Source organism: Castanea sativa, chromosome 3, assembly GCF_040712315.1.
Source record: "Castanea sativa cultivar Marrone di Chiusa Pesio chromosome 3, ASM4071231v1".
NCBI lineage: Eukaryota > Viridiplantae > Streptophyta > Magnoliopsida > Fagales > Fagaceae > Castanea > Castanea sativa.
The window spans coordinates 30286177-30303057 of record NC_134015.1 but is presented as its reverse complement, the minus strand read 5'-3'; the positions used below and the strand labels follow the sequence as shown (position 1 = coordinate 30303057).

The following is a 16881-nucleotide window of genomic DNA, read 5'->3' as shown; positions in this document are numbered from 1 at the left end:
GGTGATACAAGCTCTAGCTCACACTTCTATGATGAGAAGTTGAACAACATTATGGCTTCTATGCAAGACATTAACACAAAAATGTTCAGCCTCACATCTATCATGCACTCTCAATACACTCGATTTGAGACAAAGTTTACCTCTCTCCAAACTCAATTGGATCAAATCCAAAGGAAGCTAGAAGAAGATGATGACTAGTTATTCCATGACAAAAAGGGGGAGATGGTGTTCATGATAGGGAGAGAGCTATGATAGGGGGAGAGAGAGCTAAATCAAAGGGGGAGCAAGCAATGCAAGAGCAAGCAATCAAACAACAAGATTTTTTTGTTGCTATTTCTAGTTTATGTTCATATTTCATTTTGTTAAGCTTATATTGTGTACTTGACTATGTTATGATACTCTTATGTACCCTTGCTTTTGTAGCTTAGTACTTTTAGTTAATGTTTTGCATTTTCTTTAGTACTCTTGTGCCCTTGTTGGATCTTGTATCCTTAATGCAATTCAAACCTAATGTTTCGTGCTTTAGTATTCTTCCATCGGTTGAGTGTTGGACATGTTAATGATACTTTGCATTGAATTTATTTTCTTGCATGTTCGGATGTTCATTCACCGTTTAAATGTTCATTGTAGTCACTATTTATAGTGATTGTTCTTGTATGGTCAAGTTATGCCTCATTATCATATTCATACTTGATTGATCATATTGTGCTTGCTCCATATGCATTCTAAGTTTTTCCACTTACAATGAACTTAATGAGTGCATTTTGTGATATTGTTTTCAGGAAACTTGTTCGTATGATTCAAGAGCTTCACAAATCTAGAATTAGGTGTGAGTGAGTTTTGGCAACTGTTTCCAACTCACAGTTTTAAGTCTAGAGTCTGTTTTAGGGTTTTGTCATGAAATAGCCAAATGGGGAGCTTGTAAAGTTGAATTTATTCAACTATGTGTTGGTTTTATTCCATACCAAATTTGCTTGTAATTCAGCATTTATAAACCCTGTATTTAAGTGGGAAAAATGTAAGAGTTATGTGTAAGAGAGTTTGAAGATTTGATCAAGTGTGAGCAACAAATTGTGATTCGCAACTGGAACTCGCTATTGACTCACGAGTGGCGACCCGCCAAAATGTGGCACATATGTGAAGCATGCAGGAAGTTGAAGGGTCACGATAGTTGGATCACTACAGGACAAAAAGTATAGTCTGGCCAGTTCGATAACTGGTGACTGGAGCTCGCAACTCATCCCAGTCACGAGTTGAGTCGCCAGTGCACCCTGTTTTGCTAAAAATTGACTTTTCACATTCTATGTCATACCCTACTCTAGATACCTTTATATCCACAAAATGTAGAGTAGAGAAGAGAGCTTCCAGAGATAATTTTGAGAGAGAAACCCTAGAGAAAACCAAAATTGATTCGTCCACAATCTTATACATTTGATTCTCGAAATTCATCTACTCTCACCCTCTCCATTGTCATACCCATGAGAGAATTATAAACCAAATCCTTACATCATCAAATTCAGAGTAGTGAGAAGGTTCTTGGTGTTTGGGAAGCAGTTCAAGGGAGAACCAATTCATATTGGTTGATGCAATGGGCTAATTACAAGATCCGGTAAGGTAAAGAAGACATGGTTTGGCGTAACCTTGTTGGAGCAAGAAGCTTGGAGGGCTTAGGTGCATCGGGTAGATTAGGCTTGGAAGGTCTATTGCTATTCATGTATCCCAACTGATTTTCTAGTGGATCATTTACCACTTGGAGGGCGGCGGAGAGGTTTTTCGCTGAGTTCTTCGGTTTCCTCTTCGATAATACGTGTCAATGTTATCTTGTGTTTGCATCTCTCTTTTCCTTACTCTTTGTTTTTAATTACTGCTGAGTTGTGATTAAAATATAGCTTAGAGTAGTTTGATAATTTGGGTATTGCTTATTGTTCATTTTCCGCACATATATTGTTTGAATATAAGCTTGCTCTGAAATTTTGTATTTAGTGGTCTAAACATTCACAAGTGTTTTATACACTAAGTGAGCTTTCAATTTAAATAAAAATACAATTAGATGAAGAGTTTGAATTGTAATCAAATTAAAAAAGTTTATCAACTTATAAATTATAAATAAAAGGATTAGATGAAGAGTTTGGATTGTAATCAAATTAAGATTTTTATCAATTTAGAAATTATAGGAGAAGAAGATAACTACAAAAAAAAATTATATTTATTTTTTAAAATTCTTTAAAAAAAATTCTACAATTTAGTGTAGCTACTTGACACAACTACAGCTTCTAAGCTAAGCTTTTATTATATAGTATACTAGTTGCTAACCCGTGCGATGCATGAGAAAACTATTGGAAGATAATAAGCATGCATATATTAAAAGACAATTTAAGTTCATGTATGTTTGCAAGGGATACATACCTAAATAGTTCTTGCTGTAGAAATAGAAGTCTTATCTTTAAGATAAAGAACCGATGTAATGCTAGTGAGATCCACTATGGCCAAACCTGTAATCCAAAACAAAGAAATGGCTAAATTTGAGACCAAAAGTTCATATATAAAGAAGAAGAAGAAAAAGTTGAGACAAATCCCAGTTATTTCAAAAGTAATTTAAAATCTACTATTGAGTATATAGAATATTATTGAAGTTGTGATCTCACAACTCATAGTGTCTGTAGTAATAAGCTCTTGATTATTTATTGTCTATGAGTTTTATTGTTGAATTTTAATTGTTCAGTACTTGATAATTGATATCCAAACCTCAAGAATAAATAACAAAGAATCAATTGAAACATACAAATTTGTGAATCCATCTAAATTATAAAAAAAAAAAAGATATATAAATCAAATTACCATGTACATAATAATTGATGACTTGCCATCACATACTCCCACAGTCAAAGCTCAATGCTCTTCTCAAATTCTCTCTTCTATTTTCTACTTCAGATATTGTTTTTTTATCCAAAGCATTGATGTAACATATTTATAGGTTTGAATTTAGATGCAATATAGACTATAGAGTTTTATTGGATCCAAACCTCTCTAACCAGAGTGTAGCATTTGTTTTGAGTCAAGCTTCTCTAACCACAAATACGCATCCATATAGTATTGATAAACTATCAACCAAGACAAATACCCAAAAATCATTGTATCTTAATATATTAAGATACAATCATCTACCAACAAAAACAAAATATACGAAACACTATCGTTTTGTAGGATTATAGGATTAAACATGGTTTGTATCTCATACAAAACATATGCAGCGGAAAATTAACGGATCTACTTCATTCACAATCGATAACATGCACTATGTAAGTTTCAGAATTCAAGAACAAGAGAGCGTACTTTGGTGTGTTGAATTTCAAAACTAAGATCGGAAGCACTTGGAAATACTTTTGATCTTCACTCCAATTCCACTAACGCCCAAGATGTGTGGTCTCTCAATCAGTTTCAAAGGGAGAATGTCAAAGTGTCTAACACTTCTTACACCACTTCGCAATAGCGTTTATTCAATTCTCTACAGAAATTTCTGTATGTTTCTCCCTTTGTATCTAACTGATTATCTAATTGGACTGGTCTTTTGGGCCTTTTCAATTGGGCTTTAGTATGTGGCTTGGAGTGGGGCTAAAAGGGACCAATAAGACACTAGCTCCAATGGGCCTTGGGCTTTTCTGTCAACTCTTGACAAGTCCAAAGTTACCATTAACTATATTTAATATCACTATATAAATATAGTTGCACTCTAGGCCTTATCTATAAATTATTTCCCAAGACTTTATTGTACATGCAACCCCTTCATAAAATATTCATAGTAATACAAAGTCATGAATGTAAACTACCACTTTGTAAATTACTACATCTTATCCTTGAGTACCCGGTTTAATCCTTTAAGTTATTCATCATATATTTATGAAATCCAATTTCATAAATATATACTCTAGCAACAATTTACTAAAGTAGTTAGGCCTAACATTCTGAATAACAAAACCATTAAGTTTATCTCAAGTGAATATTTTGTATCTCCGTTAAGAGACTATGAATTTCATCTTGAGAATATATGTTCTATCAACACTAAATGTGGTTGCCCAACATACTGAGGTTTTGATCGTTTCTTTAGACCTCACTCTTGATATATTAAAGCAACCCACACTTCATGATCAAGTCCATTATTCTCTCAAGATTAAGAGTTCATGCAAATATAAGTCGTGAGTTTATTATTCATTTGACAATCGTTAGGAGAATAATAAATCTCACACTGGTCCAGTTCAATATGTTTTAACTCTTAAAACATATCAACATACTAACTAGAAATCTTCATTTCCATGATCAAGACAAATCATCCTAGTTGATATGTTATAGTTTTCGCAGATGAAAAGCCCAATTTCATCACCGACTACGAACTACAATTCTGAGTTTACAAAGAATTTACTACATCTTATCTTTGAGTACCCGGTTTAATCCTTTAAGTTATTCATCATATATTTATGAAATCTAATTTCATAAATATATACTCTAGCAACAATTTACTAAAGTAGTTAGGCCTAACATTCTGAATAACAAAACCATTAAGTTTATCTCAAGTGAATATTTTGTATCTCCGTTAAGAGACTATAAATTTCATCTTGAGGATATATGTTCTATCAACACTAAATGTGGTTGCCCAACATACTGAGGTTTTGATCGTTTCTTTAGACCTCACTCTTGATATATCAAAGCAACCTACACTTCATGATCAAGTCCATTATTCTCTCAAGATTAAGAGTTCATGCAAATATAAGTCGTGAGTTTATTATTCATTTGACAGTCGTTAGGAGAATAATAAATCTCACACTGGTCCAGTTCAATATGTTTGAACTCTTAAAACATATCAACATACTAATTAGAAATCTCCATTTCCATGATCAAGACAAATCATCCTAGTTGATATGTTATAGTTTTCACAGATGAAAAGCCCAATTTCATCACCGACTACGAACTACAATTCTGAGTTTACAAAGAATTTTTTATTTATATCTTCTATGACTTTTCACATAAATCACATACTATGCATCTCATGAACTATATGATAATGTCTCAATATTCATGTTGCCATTATTTCAGTTAATAATAAAACAACTTCATTAAATACAACATTAAGTCATACATAATGTCATACATAATAACATACATAACATCATACAATAGAATTTAAGAGCATTAATCCTAACACGTTTCTTAATACAATTATCTATGAAAAGGGAACTCAACGCTCTTTCAAATCTTCAAAATCATCTATGATTGAATCCAAACTAAATTTTGAAGCTATATCCTTTTCAATGTATAACATCAAAGAGCCAGTCAAAAAATCATTTTGCATTTTGTTTCGAAGGTTAGTCCGTCAAAAAATCACAAACGGTTGTTTTTACTAACTAAAGACAAATACTAGAATCTAGGTAATATGCATGACACATGATGCAATTAATTATAAATTTAGTATTTCTCACTTCTTTTCAATTTATAAATTTATCTAATTTAACATTATGAGTTAACAATAGGTGTAAGTGAATCACTGTTATTTTCTTAAATTTGTGTGACAATTTCTATATTATATGATTTGTTTGTCTTTTGTCTTTGGTCTTTGCCTTTATATATCTCTTTGTCTTTGTCTTGTCTCCATATTTCTGACACTCACCCAATCCCACTACCAACATAATGAATTTATTCTGCACTAGCAACAAAAAAACTTTTCCTAACTTTATCATTTTTTTTTTGTCACTTGGCTCTATTATTGCCCAACTACTAGTCAACAAAGAACAAACAATCAAACACTACACTAATATATTCTCTAATCTCTACAAACTCTACTCTCTCTCTCTCTCTCTCTATCTCTCTTATCTATATAATACAAAAGAAAGAGTCACAAACACAGAGTGATAGAGAGTCATAAAGCCAAAAAACCATAAAAAAAAAAATAAAAAAACCACAGGCACAGATTCAATTCACAATCACCAACTCAGTTCATCACTCGTCAGTAACAACACAAACACCACAAGTCCACAAGCACAAATTGTTAGATTCTGAGATTCACAAATATTATATTAGGTTTTGAAGGAAATGATATATTCAATACTTGTGAACTGTGAAGGCTAAAACAATGAAGTTGGGCTGGGCAAATGAAGCAACTGGCGGCAAGATGGGTCTTGCATGGCGGCGTTGGTGTGGCCGTTTCCCATTTGGGTATGTGATGCCGACAGTTGACAGCACAGGGATGGGTCTGCGACTCTACGAGATGGGTGGCGATGTAGGTAGCGATATGGGTCTCTCTTGCGTGGTGGCGGCGTGAGATGGGTCTCTCTCGCCTCTCTCTTTTCTTTTCTTTTTTTCCTTCGTTTTTCTTTTTCACTTGTTCCGTTTGGGTAATTTGGACTACTTGGTTTTATATTTATATATATATATATATATATATATATATATATATATATATATTTGTCTTTTTTACATTTTTTTTTTCTTTTAGATTTACATGGGCTTTTGACTGGGCTGGCCAACTGGGATAGGGGGGACCAAGTCATTTTGATAAGGGGGCCCAAGTCTCTCTTTTTTTTTTTGAAAAATTTACCTACTAAAAATTTTTTTTTGGGCCTAGGGGGGGCCCGGGCCCCCTTAGGCCCCCACCTAGGTCCGTCCCAGTTTAGAAATAAGCAATGATTTCTTTTTTGATAGTGAGAGAAAAAATACTAAACTTTATAAGTTGTTTTTTTAAATTCAAAATGAAATTTGTAATTTGATATTTATGATCCTATTTCTAAATAAAGTTGTTCTTCATTAATAAGGGTATTTTTGAACTACACAAAAATACAGTTGAAAGAGAGGAATCATTTTATATTTGATAATATTAAATGTTTTCTTCCTTGTGCATACAATTTTTAATTAATCTGTCTTTTTTTTTTTTGAAATAAAATCTCTCTCGTCCTTTTGAATCTTGATGCTTTAACTACTTACTCAAAAAAAAAAAAGGCTTCAAGTGTGTGTGTGTGTATATATATATATATGTAATTCCTAAAAATATAAAAAGATAATTTCATAATCTGGCAGAATCTTCCCCAAGTCGAGAGATTAGTATTACAACTCAACTGTATTCCCATTAAGTAGGTGAAAGATTTTCTTATAGTACGTAACGTGATTGAATCCAGTAGTGTCAACCGATACTATAATTGACCAAAATTGACTTGAATTAAATCTCTGTTCCTTAATTATTCCCACACCAGACCAGATTCTCTAAGATTCACACGAACCTGGTCAAACTTGATTGGTTTACAGAACATGACAGCTTGATTCGGTTACACTTGAAACTCTCTCATCCATACGATAACTTCCTTAGAATTCTGTCTTATCTACGCTAAGCTAGCTGGTTTAGGACTCTTTAACTTCCGTGTCTTATCAAACTATATTTATATTTATATTTGTGTTCATTATTCCAACGCCTCCTTGAGATTCAGTGTTGGCCAAGGAAAACACTGAGAGAGTGAGAGAGAGAGACACACACACACACAGAGACATGGAGAGAGAAAGAGATGGTTTTAATCATGACGATAAAGATGATTATAAGAAAAGTGACGGTGGGTATCAAAGGGTTATGGTGGAGGAGGCGTTCAAGGACACTGCTGTGCCACCATGGACAAAACAGATAACAATAAGGGCCATGGTGACCAGTTTTCTTTTGAGCATTGTGTTCATCTTCATTGTGATGAAACTTAATTTAACTACTGGTGTCATACCATCCCTTAACGTTGCAGCTGGGTTGTTGGGATTTGCCATTCTGAGGAGTTATACGGCCTTGATTCATAAATGTGGTTTCCTCAAGCAACCCTTCACTAGGCAAGAAAACACTGTTATTCAAACATGTGTTGTTGCATCCTCCGGGATCGCCTTTAGCAGTATGTTTTTCTAACTTTATTTATTTTAGATCTGAAACTATTGTTAATGTTTTCATTTGAAATTTCGGTTAGATTTCCTTTTAAGTTGAAAACTTACTTTTTCCAACCCATGCATGGACTTTACTTACGTGTAAGTTAATTAAGTAGGATTTTTTTTTTAGGTTACTTGCCAAAAATAAAGTGATTTTTTTTTTTTTTTTGTGGATAATCTTTGGTGTTATATGGTTGAAGACGTTCTTAGTCGCCTATCTGTAATATATATATATATATATATATATATAATGAAATTTAATTGTCAACTCTATTTCTCAATAGAATTAAAGATCAAATTTTGGGTGTATGATTCATACATGAAGTTCAGAGATTTTATTTCTCTCAGCCTAACTATTCCAACTCATCTCTATGCATTTCATGAAATATGAATCTTCAGGTAATCGACTGTGAATTGGCCTACTCTGCAGTGAAGTTGTTCTTCTTGCTTATAGCTTGTTAATAATTAAAAAACTAGCATTATAAATTATCTCTTTCTTAATGTATAATTTTTTTCCCCAAATTATTAGGCGGCACTGCAAGTTATATGCTAGGGATGAGTCCTCTTGTGGCTGGCCAAGCAGAAGGAGCAAACACCCCAAACAACGTGAAGCAACTCTCTCTGGGTTGGATGATTGGTTTCCTCTTTGCCGTGAGCTTCCTTGGCTTATTCTCTATTGTGCCCCTAAGAAAGGTTAGAAAATACACTTTGAATAAATCCTAGCTTGGTTTTCCTTAACAAAATTTCTAATTACCATATATTTTGATATAATCATTGCTAGCTTAATGTCTTATCTTTTTTCCACACCCATAACCTTTCAAAATGAATGTCCCACAGATGATGATCTTAAGGTACAAGTTAACATACCCAAGTGGGACTGCAACTGCATATCTCATCAATAGCTTTCATACACCCAAAGGAGCCAAGCTAGCAAAGTGAGCATCTACATTAATGTTTTGCTTTTTTTAATTTTTTATTTTAACATGCAATTTTCAGACTAAAAGGAGATGTTAGAAAATTTATTACTTTTGCGATCTTAATTAAAGCTATGATTTACTGCTAATGCACTGATTTTTTTAATTGAATACAGGAAACAAGTTGCTGTGCTTTTTAAAACCTTCTGCTTTAGCTTTGTGTTTGCCTTTTTCCAGTGGTTCTTTGTTGCTGCCGATGGATGTGGGTTTTCAAGCTTCCCTACATTCGGTCTCCAAGCCTATGACAAGAGGTTTAATTCCATTCCTTTCAAGACCATTCTTATTAAGTGCCTTCTCAAACAAACGTTATTATAGTTGATAAATTACATTGGGATTAAAAATTTTATTTATTTTTAAATGGAAGGTAGAGTGGAATTAGAGTTTGAACTTAAAGACCATTTGTTGTGATATTAAAATAGATTATCACTTAAATTCAAAAACTTAAACTATAAGAAAATAATAAATTTAATCATTTTTTTATACAAAATACAGTTTCTATTCTAACCTAATCTAAATGTATATGTGTGTGAAGTTCTCTCTTAAAGACTTGAATCCTAGCTCTTGCCTCCCACACCCTCAAGCATTCTAAGAACTTACAAGAATCTTAATTTCATTAAATAATATCAATTTTATGGCTCGCAGGTTCTACTTTGATTTCTCATCAACATATGTTGGTGTTGGAATGATTTGCCCTTACATGGTAAATATTTCTTTGCTTATTGGAGCCATACTCTCATGGGCAGTCATGTGGCCATTGATTGAGCAGAAGAAAGGTGACTGGTATAGTGCTGAAGCTAGTGCGAGCAGTCTCCATGGCATTCAAGGATATAGGGTAATAATTGCTCCTTGCACTACTAGTTTTTGTTTTTATTTTTCTTTAGTGAATGAATATTAAATAAATATGAAAATAATGATTTTTCATCCCTTGTCTTGTGATATGTATTCATAATTTCTTGTTTGTGTTGATAGGTTTTTATTGCCATTGCCATGATGCTTGGTGATGGTCTGTTTCACGTAGTCTACATGCTAATCAAAACTGGAGCCAGTCTAGCAATGCACAAGTCTGAGAAGAAAGAATCATCCCCAGAAATTGGCCAAAAGTACTCAAACACAGAGATTGTAAATTACGACGAGCAACGACGTACGCAGTCGTTCTTGAAAGACCAGATTCCCAATTGGGTAGCTTTTCTTGGTTATGTTATCCTCGCAGCCATATCAATTACTGTCGTTCCCTTCATCTTCCACCAATTGAAATGGTACCATATATTGGTTGCTTATGTAATTGCCCCGGTTTTGGCCTTCTGCAATGCCTATGGTTGTGGTCTTACTGATTGGTCTCTTGCCTCCAACTACGGCAAAGTTGCTATCATAATTTTCAGCTCTTGGGTTGGACTTGACAATGGGGGTGTCATTGCTGGCCTTGCTTCTTGTGGTGTAATGATGAGCATTGTTTCTACAGCTTCTGATCTCATGCAGGATTTCAAGACTGGTTATCTCACTTTGGCATCTCCTCGTTCTATGTTCTTTAGCCAGGTTTTTGGCACAGCCATGGGTTGTATCATGTCACCATTGATCTTCTGGTTTTTCTACAAAGCTTACTCAGTTGGAGACCCTGAGGGATCGTATCCTGCGCCTTACGGCTTAATGTACCGTGGAATATCGCTTCTTGGAGTCGAGGGTATTGATTCCCTTCCCAAAAATTGTGTCAAACTCTCTATCATATTCTTCTGTGCTGCAATTTTCATGAATTTACTCTCCGAGCTGTTGCGACATTATGAAACAAAGTACGGGCTCTATAGGCTTATTCCAAGCCCAATGTGCATGGCTATCCCATTCTACCTTGGTGCATACTTCGCAATTGACATGTGTCTTGGGAGCTTGATTCTCTTCTTGTGGCGGAGGAAGAACAAGCAAAAGGCCAACGACTTTGCACCGGCTGTGGCATCAGGTCTCATCTGTGGTGATTCTTTGTGGGGCGTTCCATCTGCTATTCTTGCTCTTTCCGGTGTTAAAGCTCCTATTTGCATGAAGTTCCTGTCTTCCTCTGACAATGACAAGGTTGATGCCTTTTTGGCTGGGTAAATAATTAATGGTCATATATGATATATGATCCTTCAATGTCTTGCCTTTTTTTTTTTTTTTTTTTTTTGTGTACATAGGCAACGGGTCTTCTCTTTCTGCTCTTGTTTAGGAGGATTTGAATATTTATTTTCCCTGCCTTGTAAGCAATGTACTGTTTCTTTCATATTTGAATCGGTGAGGATAGAAAAGGTTGCTTTAATTTAATTCTGCTTGTACTGTGAGTCAAGCTAGTCATTTGCTTGCTTGGTCACGGATATCTGCCATGCATTAATTACCAGTTATTTTAAATGTATATGATTCAATTTGGCTCGAATAAACCTGTATGACAGGCATGGTTTTTTTTTTTTTTTTTTTTTGGCATGGTTTTGAAGGGGATGCATCGCAAAACACAAATTTGGTTCATCAACCTTTGATATTATACAAAACTAACACAATCTTTTTAAAAAAATGGTTTTATTTTATATCAAGTTTGGTTTACAATTTGTTGATATCCAAAATTTAAGGGTTCTGAACCCAAAACTAAGAAGAAATTGAAACAAGCATGCCCATAGAAATGAGGTCTGTGGGTCCGTAAAGATATACCTAAGGCCTGGCAGACCCAAGAATGGGTCCATTGAACGATAAAAAAGCAATGAAGGGTCTGGAAAGAGAATAGTAACAAATATAGGTGGCCCGGGGAGAATCGAGTTCCAGAGATCGCCAAAGAATGGATGCCTAGTTAACCATTTTTTAGCTAGAAAAGTTTGGATATAACTAACAATTCATTTTAAAAAAAAATATTGATATTTCTTTTATAAAAAAGTTTTTTTTTTAACTATTTATTTTTTTATAAAATTTTCTTTAAATAGATTATTAACAATTTCTCTAAGGACACCCTTTAATATTTTTCAATAATTCATACAACCAACTCTTGGCCACAAAATCCGAGAAAACAAACGTCATCCTCATCCATCCATGACTACCCAACCAAAAACTTTAGCAAATTAAGATATTTTCCTTGTGAAGCATTTATGGTCTGTTTAGAAACCGCTTATTTAACTGAATTTGAAAGCTTTTTGCTGAAAATTATGTAGATAAAAGTAAAAGTTAGTTAAAATAGTACAGTAGAATTCATGAATAGTATCAAAAAGTGCAATAGGGCCCATAAATAGTAACAAAAATAAACTTAATAATAAAATAATTTTCATTTTTTATTTCAATCCAAACAGAGGCTTAGTGTTGGTTCTACAGAGCTCACACCATATAGAGCCAATTCAGGAATCAAGAGGGGAATCACCACCGCACACCCTTAGTGCGATGGTCACTCCACAGGTATAAATGCTTGTGGAGTGTGGGGGGTAAGGGTCGGGGTTCAAGTCTCCAAGAGAGAGCTTCATACGTATATACAATTAGATTATGCTAGAGTAGAAATTCTATCTTGTATAAAAAAAAAATAAAAAATAAAAAAGAATCAGGAGGGGAATCTCTATATTTGGGCAAGGGACTTTAATTCCAAAAGCAGCGGGGAAAAGGATCGAGTACGTAGAACCAAGACGACCAAAAATCTCATTTATCACTAGAAGAGAATAGCTAGGGAGAGAGCACATGCAGTACGTACGTAGTAACTTATCGTGATAGTAGAGATTAAGATCATTAGGCAAAAAAGAAAGGATCTTGTATAAAAACCACATTTGCTCACATTCAAATCTCGCAATAACTCTTATAGGGTCAAAGTCCAAGTCTGTGAAAGTTGGAACCCATCCATTTATGTGTTTGCATATAAATTTTTAAGAATACAGTATAATGCAATAATAAACTAACTAATATAAATTATTATTATTGGTTCGTCGGTCACCCACAGTCCTATCTAGGCCATGTAATTGGATTTGGGTCTGTCAAAACCTCAAAAAGGTCCCTAATCCTAAATGTGCTAGAATCCTTTTTGTTTAGTTAGCGTGCATAGCAAAATTTTCAAATTTAAAACTAGATTTTAATGAGAATATGCACGTGGAAACATTAAAAAAGAAAAGAAAAAATTGAAACTAAGTTTTAAAGAAATATGTTAAGTCTCATTTTGAACGAGTTATTTTAATAAAAATGTAAAAACTTATTCAAACTAATTATGTTATTCTTTGTAGTGATATTACAAAAAAGTGGCAAATGCCATGACTGTAAGAAAAACTAGTTTTGTATCTCATACAAAACACATAGCGGAAGCAACAAATAATGATCTATTTCATTCATGCTTGATAACATACACTATGTAAATTTCAGAATTTAAAAACAAGATAGCGTACCTTGGTGTGTAGAACTTCAAGACAAAAGATTAGAAGTACTCGGGAACACTTTTAATCTTCACTCAAATTCCACTTTACGCCCAAGATGTGTGGTCTCTCAATCAGTTTTCAAGAGAGAATGATAGAGTGTCTCACTCTCACATATACACCATTTCACAATGATGTCTTTTTCTTTTTTTTTTTTAATAAAAAATTTTGTATGTTTCTCCCTTTATAACTAACTAATTATCTAATTGAGTTAGCCTATTGGGCCTTTCTAATTGGGCTTTAGTGTGTGGCTTGGAGTAGGACCAAAATGGACCAATAAGACACTAGCTCCAATGGGCCTTGGGCTTTTCCATCAACTCTTGACAAGTTCAAAGTTACCATTAATTATATTTAATACCACTATATAAATATAATTGCACTCTAGACCTTATTAATAAATTATATCCTAAGACTTTATTATACATGCAACCCCTTTATAAAATATTCGTAGTAACACAAAATCATGAATGTAGACTGCCACTTTAGTAACATTTTACCAAAGTGGTTAGGCCTAACTCTCTGAATAACAGACCCATTAAACTTATCTCAATGGAATATTTTGTATCTCCGTTAAGAGATTATGAATTTCATCTTGAGAATATATGTTCCATCAATATTAAATGTGGCTGCCCAACATACTGAGGTTTTGACCGTTACTTTAGATCTCACTCCTGATATATCAAAGTAACCTACACTTCATGATTAAGTCCATTATCCTCTTAGGATTAAAAGTTCATGTAAATAGAAGTCATGAGATTTATTATTCATTTGACAGTCGTTAGGAGAATAATAAATCTCATAGCGGTCCAGTTCAATATGTCTTAACTCTTAAAATATATCAACACATCAACTAGAAGTCTCCACTTCCATGATCAAGATAAATCATCTTAGTTGATATGTTATAGTCTTCACAGATAAAATTCCCAATTTCATCACCAACTACGAACTAAAATTCTGAATTTACAAAAAACTTGTGATTTATATCTTTTGTGACTTTTCACATAAATCACATACTATGCATCTCATGGACTATATGATAATATCCCAATATTCATGTTACCATTATTTTAGATAATAATAAAACATCTTTATTAATCACAATATTAAGTCATACACAATGTCATACATAATGTCATACATAATATCATACATAGCATCATACAATAGGATTTAAGGGCACTAATCCTAACAATCTCCCACTTGCCCTAAAGACTATTGTGTACTAATCTAACTCCCATTGCTTCCAAATGTGACTCGAAAGTCCTTTGAGGCAAGGTTTTGGTAAAGGGATCTGCTAGATTATTTGCACTTTCAATCTTTGCTACCACTACATCTCCACAAGCAACAATGTCTTGGATGATGTGGTACTTTCTCTCAATGTGCTTTCCTTTCTTGTGATTTCTTGGATCTTTGGATTGACCAACCGCTCCACTATTGTCACAAAACAATGTGATAGGAACTTGCTCCATTCTTACAACACCAAGATCAGAAAGGAATTTCTTGAGCCAAACAGCTTCCTTTGCTGCTTCACAAGTAGCAACATATTCAGCTTCCATGGTGGAGTCCGCAATACAAGATTGCTTAACACTCCTCCAACTTATGGCTCCACCTCCCATGGTGAATACACAACCTGACTTGGATTTTCTGAAATCTAGATCCGATTGAAAATCTGAATCTGTATAGCCAATAGGAATCAAATCCTCACACCAATAAACAAGCATATAATCTCTTGTTCTCCTAAGATACTTGAGAATATGTTTTATAGCTTGCCAATGTTTTGGTCCTGAATTTGATTGATATCGGCTGATCATGCCAACTAAATAACAGATATCTGGTCTAGTACAAAGCATGGCATGCATGAGACTTTCCACTGCAGAAGTATAAGGAACTTGTCTAATCATATTTTCTTCCTCTTGAGTCTTAGGCCTTTGGTCATCAGACAGAGGAACTCCATGTCTAAAAGAAAGCAATCCTTTCTTGGAGTTTTACATGCTAAACCGTTCTAGAATCTTATCTATATATCCAGCTTGTGATAAGCCTAACATCTTATTCTTGCGATCTCGCCAAAGCTTGATTCCTAGAATAAAGGTAGCCTCACCCAAGTCCTTCATATCAAATTGGCTTGACAACCAAACTTTAACAGATGACATTACCCCTACATCATTCCCAATAAGTAGAATATCATCAACATAAAGCACTAGGAACATTACTGCTTTATCTCAATGTCTTTTGTACACACATGGTTCATCAAGATTTTGTTCAAAACCAAATGACTTGATTTCTTAATCAAATCTAATGTTCCATGACCTAGATGCTTGCTTAAGTCCATAAATGGACATTTTCAACTTGCATACCATATGCTCTTCAAGATAAAGCATATAGATTTCCTCTTCAAGATTGCCATTGAGAAATGCAGTCTTGACATCCATTTGCCAAATTTCATAATCATAATGAGCAGCAATGGATAAGAGAATTTTGATATATTTAAGCATGGCTACTAGCGAAAAAGTTTCATCATAATCAATACTTTCTTTTTTTGTATACCCTTTCGCCACTAGCCTTGCTTTAAAGGTTTCAAACTTTCCATCTATCCCTCTCTTCCTCTTGTAAACCCATTTGCAACTAACAGGTTTAATGCCATTAGGCGCCTCTACAAGATCCCAAACTTGATTGGAATACATGAAATCCAATTCAGATTTCATAGCATTGACCCAATGATGTGCATCTATATCATTTATTGCCTCTTCATAAATGTAAGGATCCGATTTAGCCTCTTCTGAGATAGATTCATAAGTTTCTCCCAAACCTATAAATCTTATAGGAAGCCGAACAATTCTCCCACTACGACAAGGCACCTGTGTACTAGACATCTCATGAGTAGAATCTTGTGGTGTATCTAATACAGCCACATCATCCCTAGTTTTATCCAATGATTGTTGATTTACAGATTCATTCATTTCAGCCAATACAACTCTACTTCTAGGAGTAAAATTATTCATATAGTCATTTTCTAAGAATTTAGCATTTGTACTAACAAAAACTTTGTTATCATTTCGACTATAGAATAAATAACCCCTAGTTTCTTTTGGATAACCCACAAGCAAACATACTTCTGATTTTGGTTCCAACTTATCAGACTTCCCTTTTAATACATGTGCTGGACAACCCCAAATGTGGAGATATACCATACTAGGCTTACGCCAACTCCACAATTCCATGGGTGTTTTGGGAACAGATTTTGATGGAACTAAATTCAAAAGATGTATTGCTGTATCTAAGGCATATATCCAAAAAGAAATTGGTAAAGTTGAGTAACTCATCATGGACCTAACCATTTCCAAAAGAGTCCTATTCCTTCTTTCTACTACACCATTTTGTTGAGGAGTTTCAGATGCAGTCAATTGGGAGACAATCCCATTTTGAATTAGGTAATCCTTGAAATTCCCAAGAAGGTATTTGCCACCTCAATCAGATCGAATGGCCTCTATGCGTTTACCTAATTGATTCTCAACTTCAGACCTAAACTCTTTGAACTTTTCAAAGGCTTCGAACTTCCTTCTCATTAGGTACACATAACCATATCTTGA

The 16881-nt window shown here is 34.1% G+C and overlaps 2 protein-coding genes across 2 annotated transcripts; both read left to right on the top strand.

The window, feature by feature from the left end:
* The first annotated feature begins 7525 nt into the window (after positions 1–7525).
* Positions 7526–7918, top strand: LOC142628808 (putative metal-nicotianamine transporter YSL5). The gene has a single exon (XM_075802844.1). The coding sequence runs from the start codon at positions 7526–7528 to the stop codon at positions 7916–7918; it is 393 nt and encodes a 130-aa protein (XP_075658959.1).
* A 618-nt stretch (positions 7919–8536) lies between these two features.
* On the top strand, positions 8537–11160 carry LOC142629681 (putative metal-nicotianamine transporter YSL7). Its single transcript, XM_075803720.1, has 5 exons — positions 8537–8628; positions 8773–8870; positions 9026–9160; positions 9552–9741; positions 9879–11160. The coding sequence occupies exons 1-5, from the start codon at positions 8566–8568 to the stop codon at positions 10989–10991; spliced, it is 1599 nt and encodes a 532-aa protein (XP_075659835.1). The 5' UTR covers positions 8537–8565; the 3' UTR covers positions 10992–11160.
* The last annotated feature ends 5721 nt before the right edge of the window (positions 11161–16881 follow it).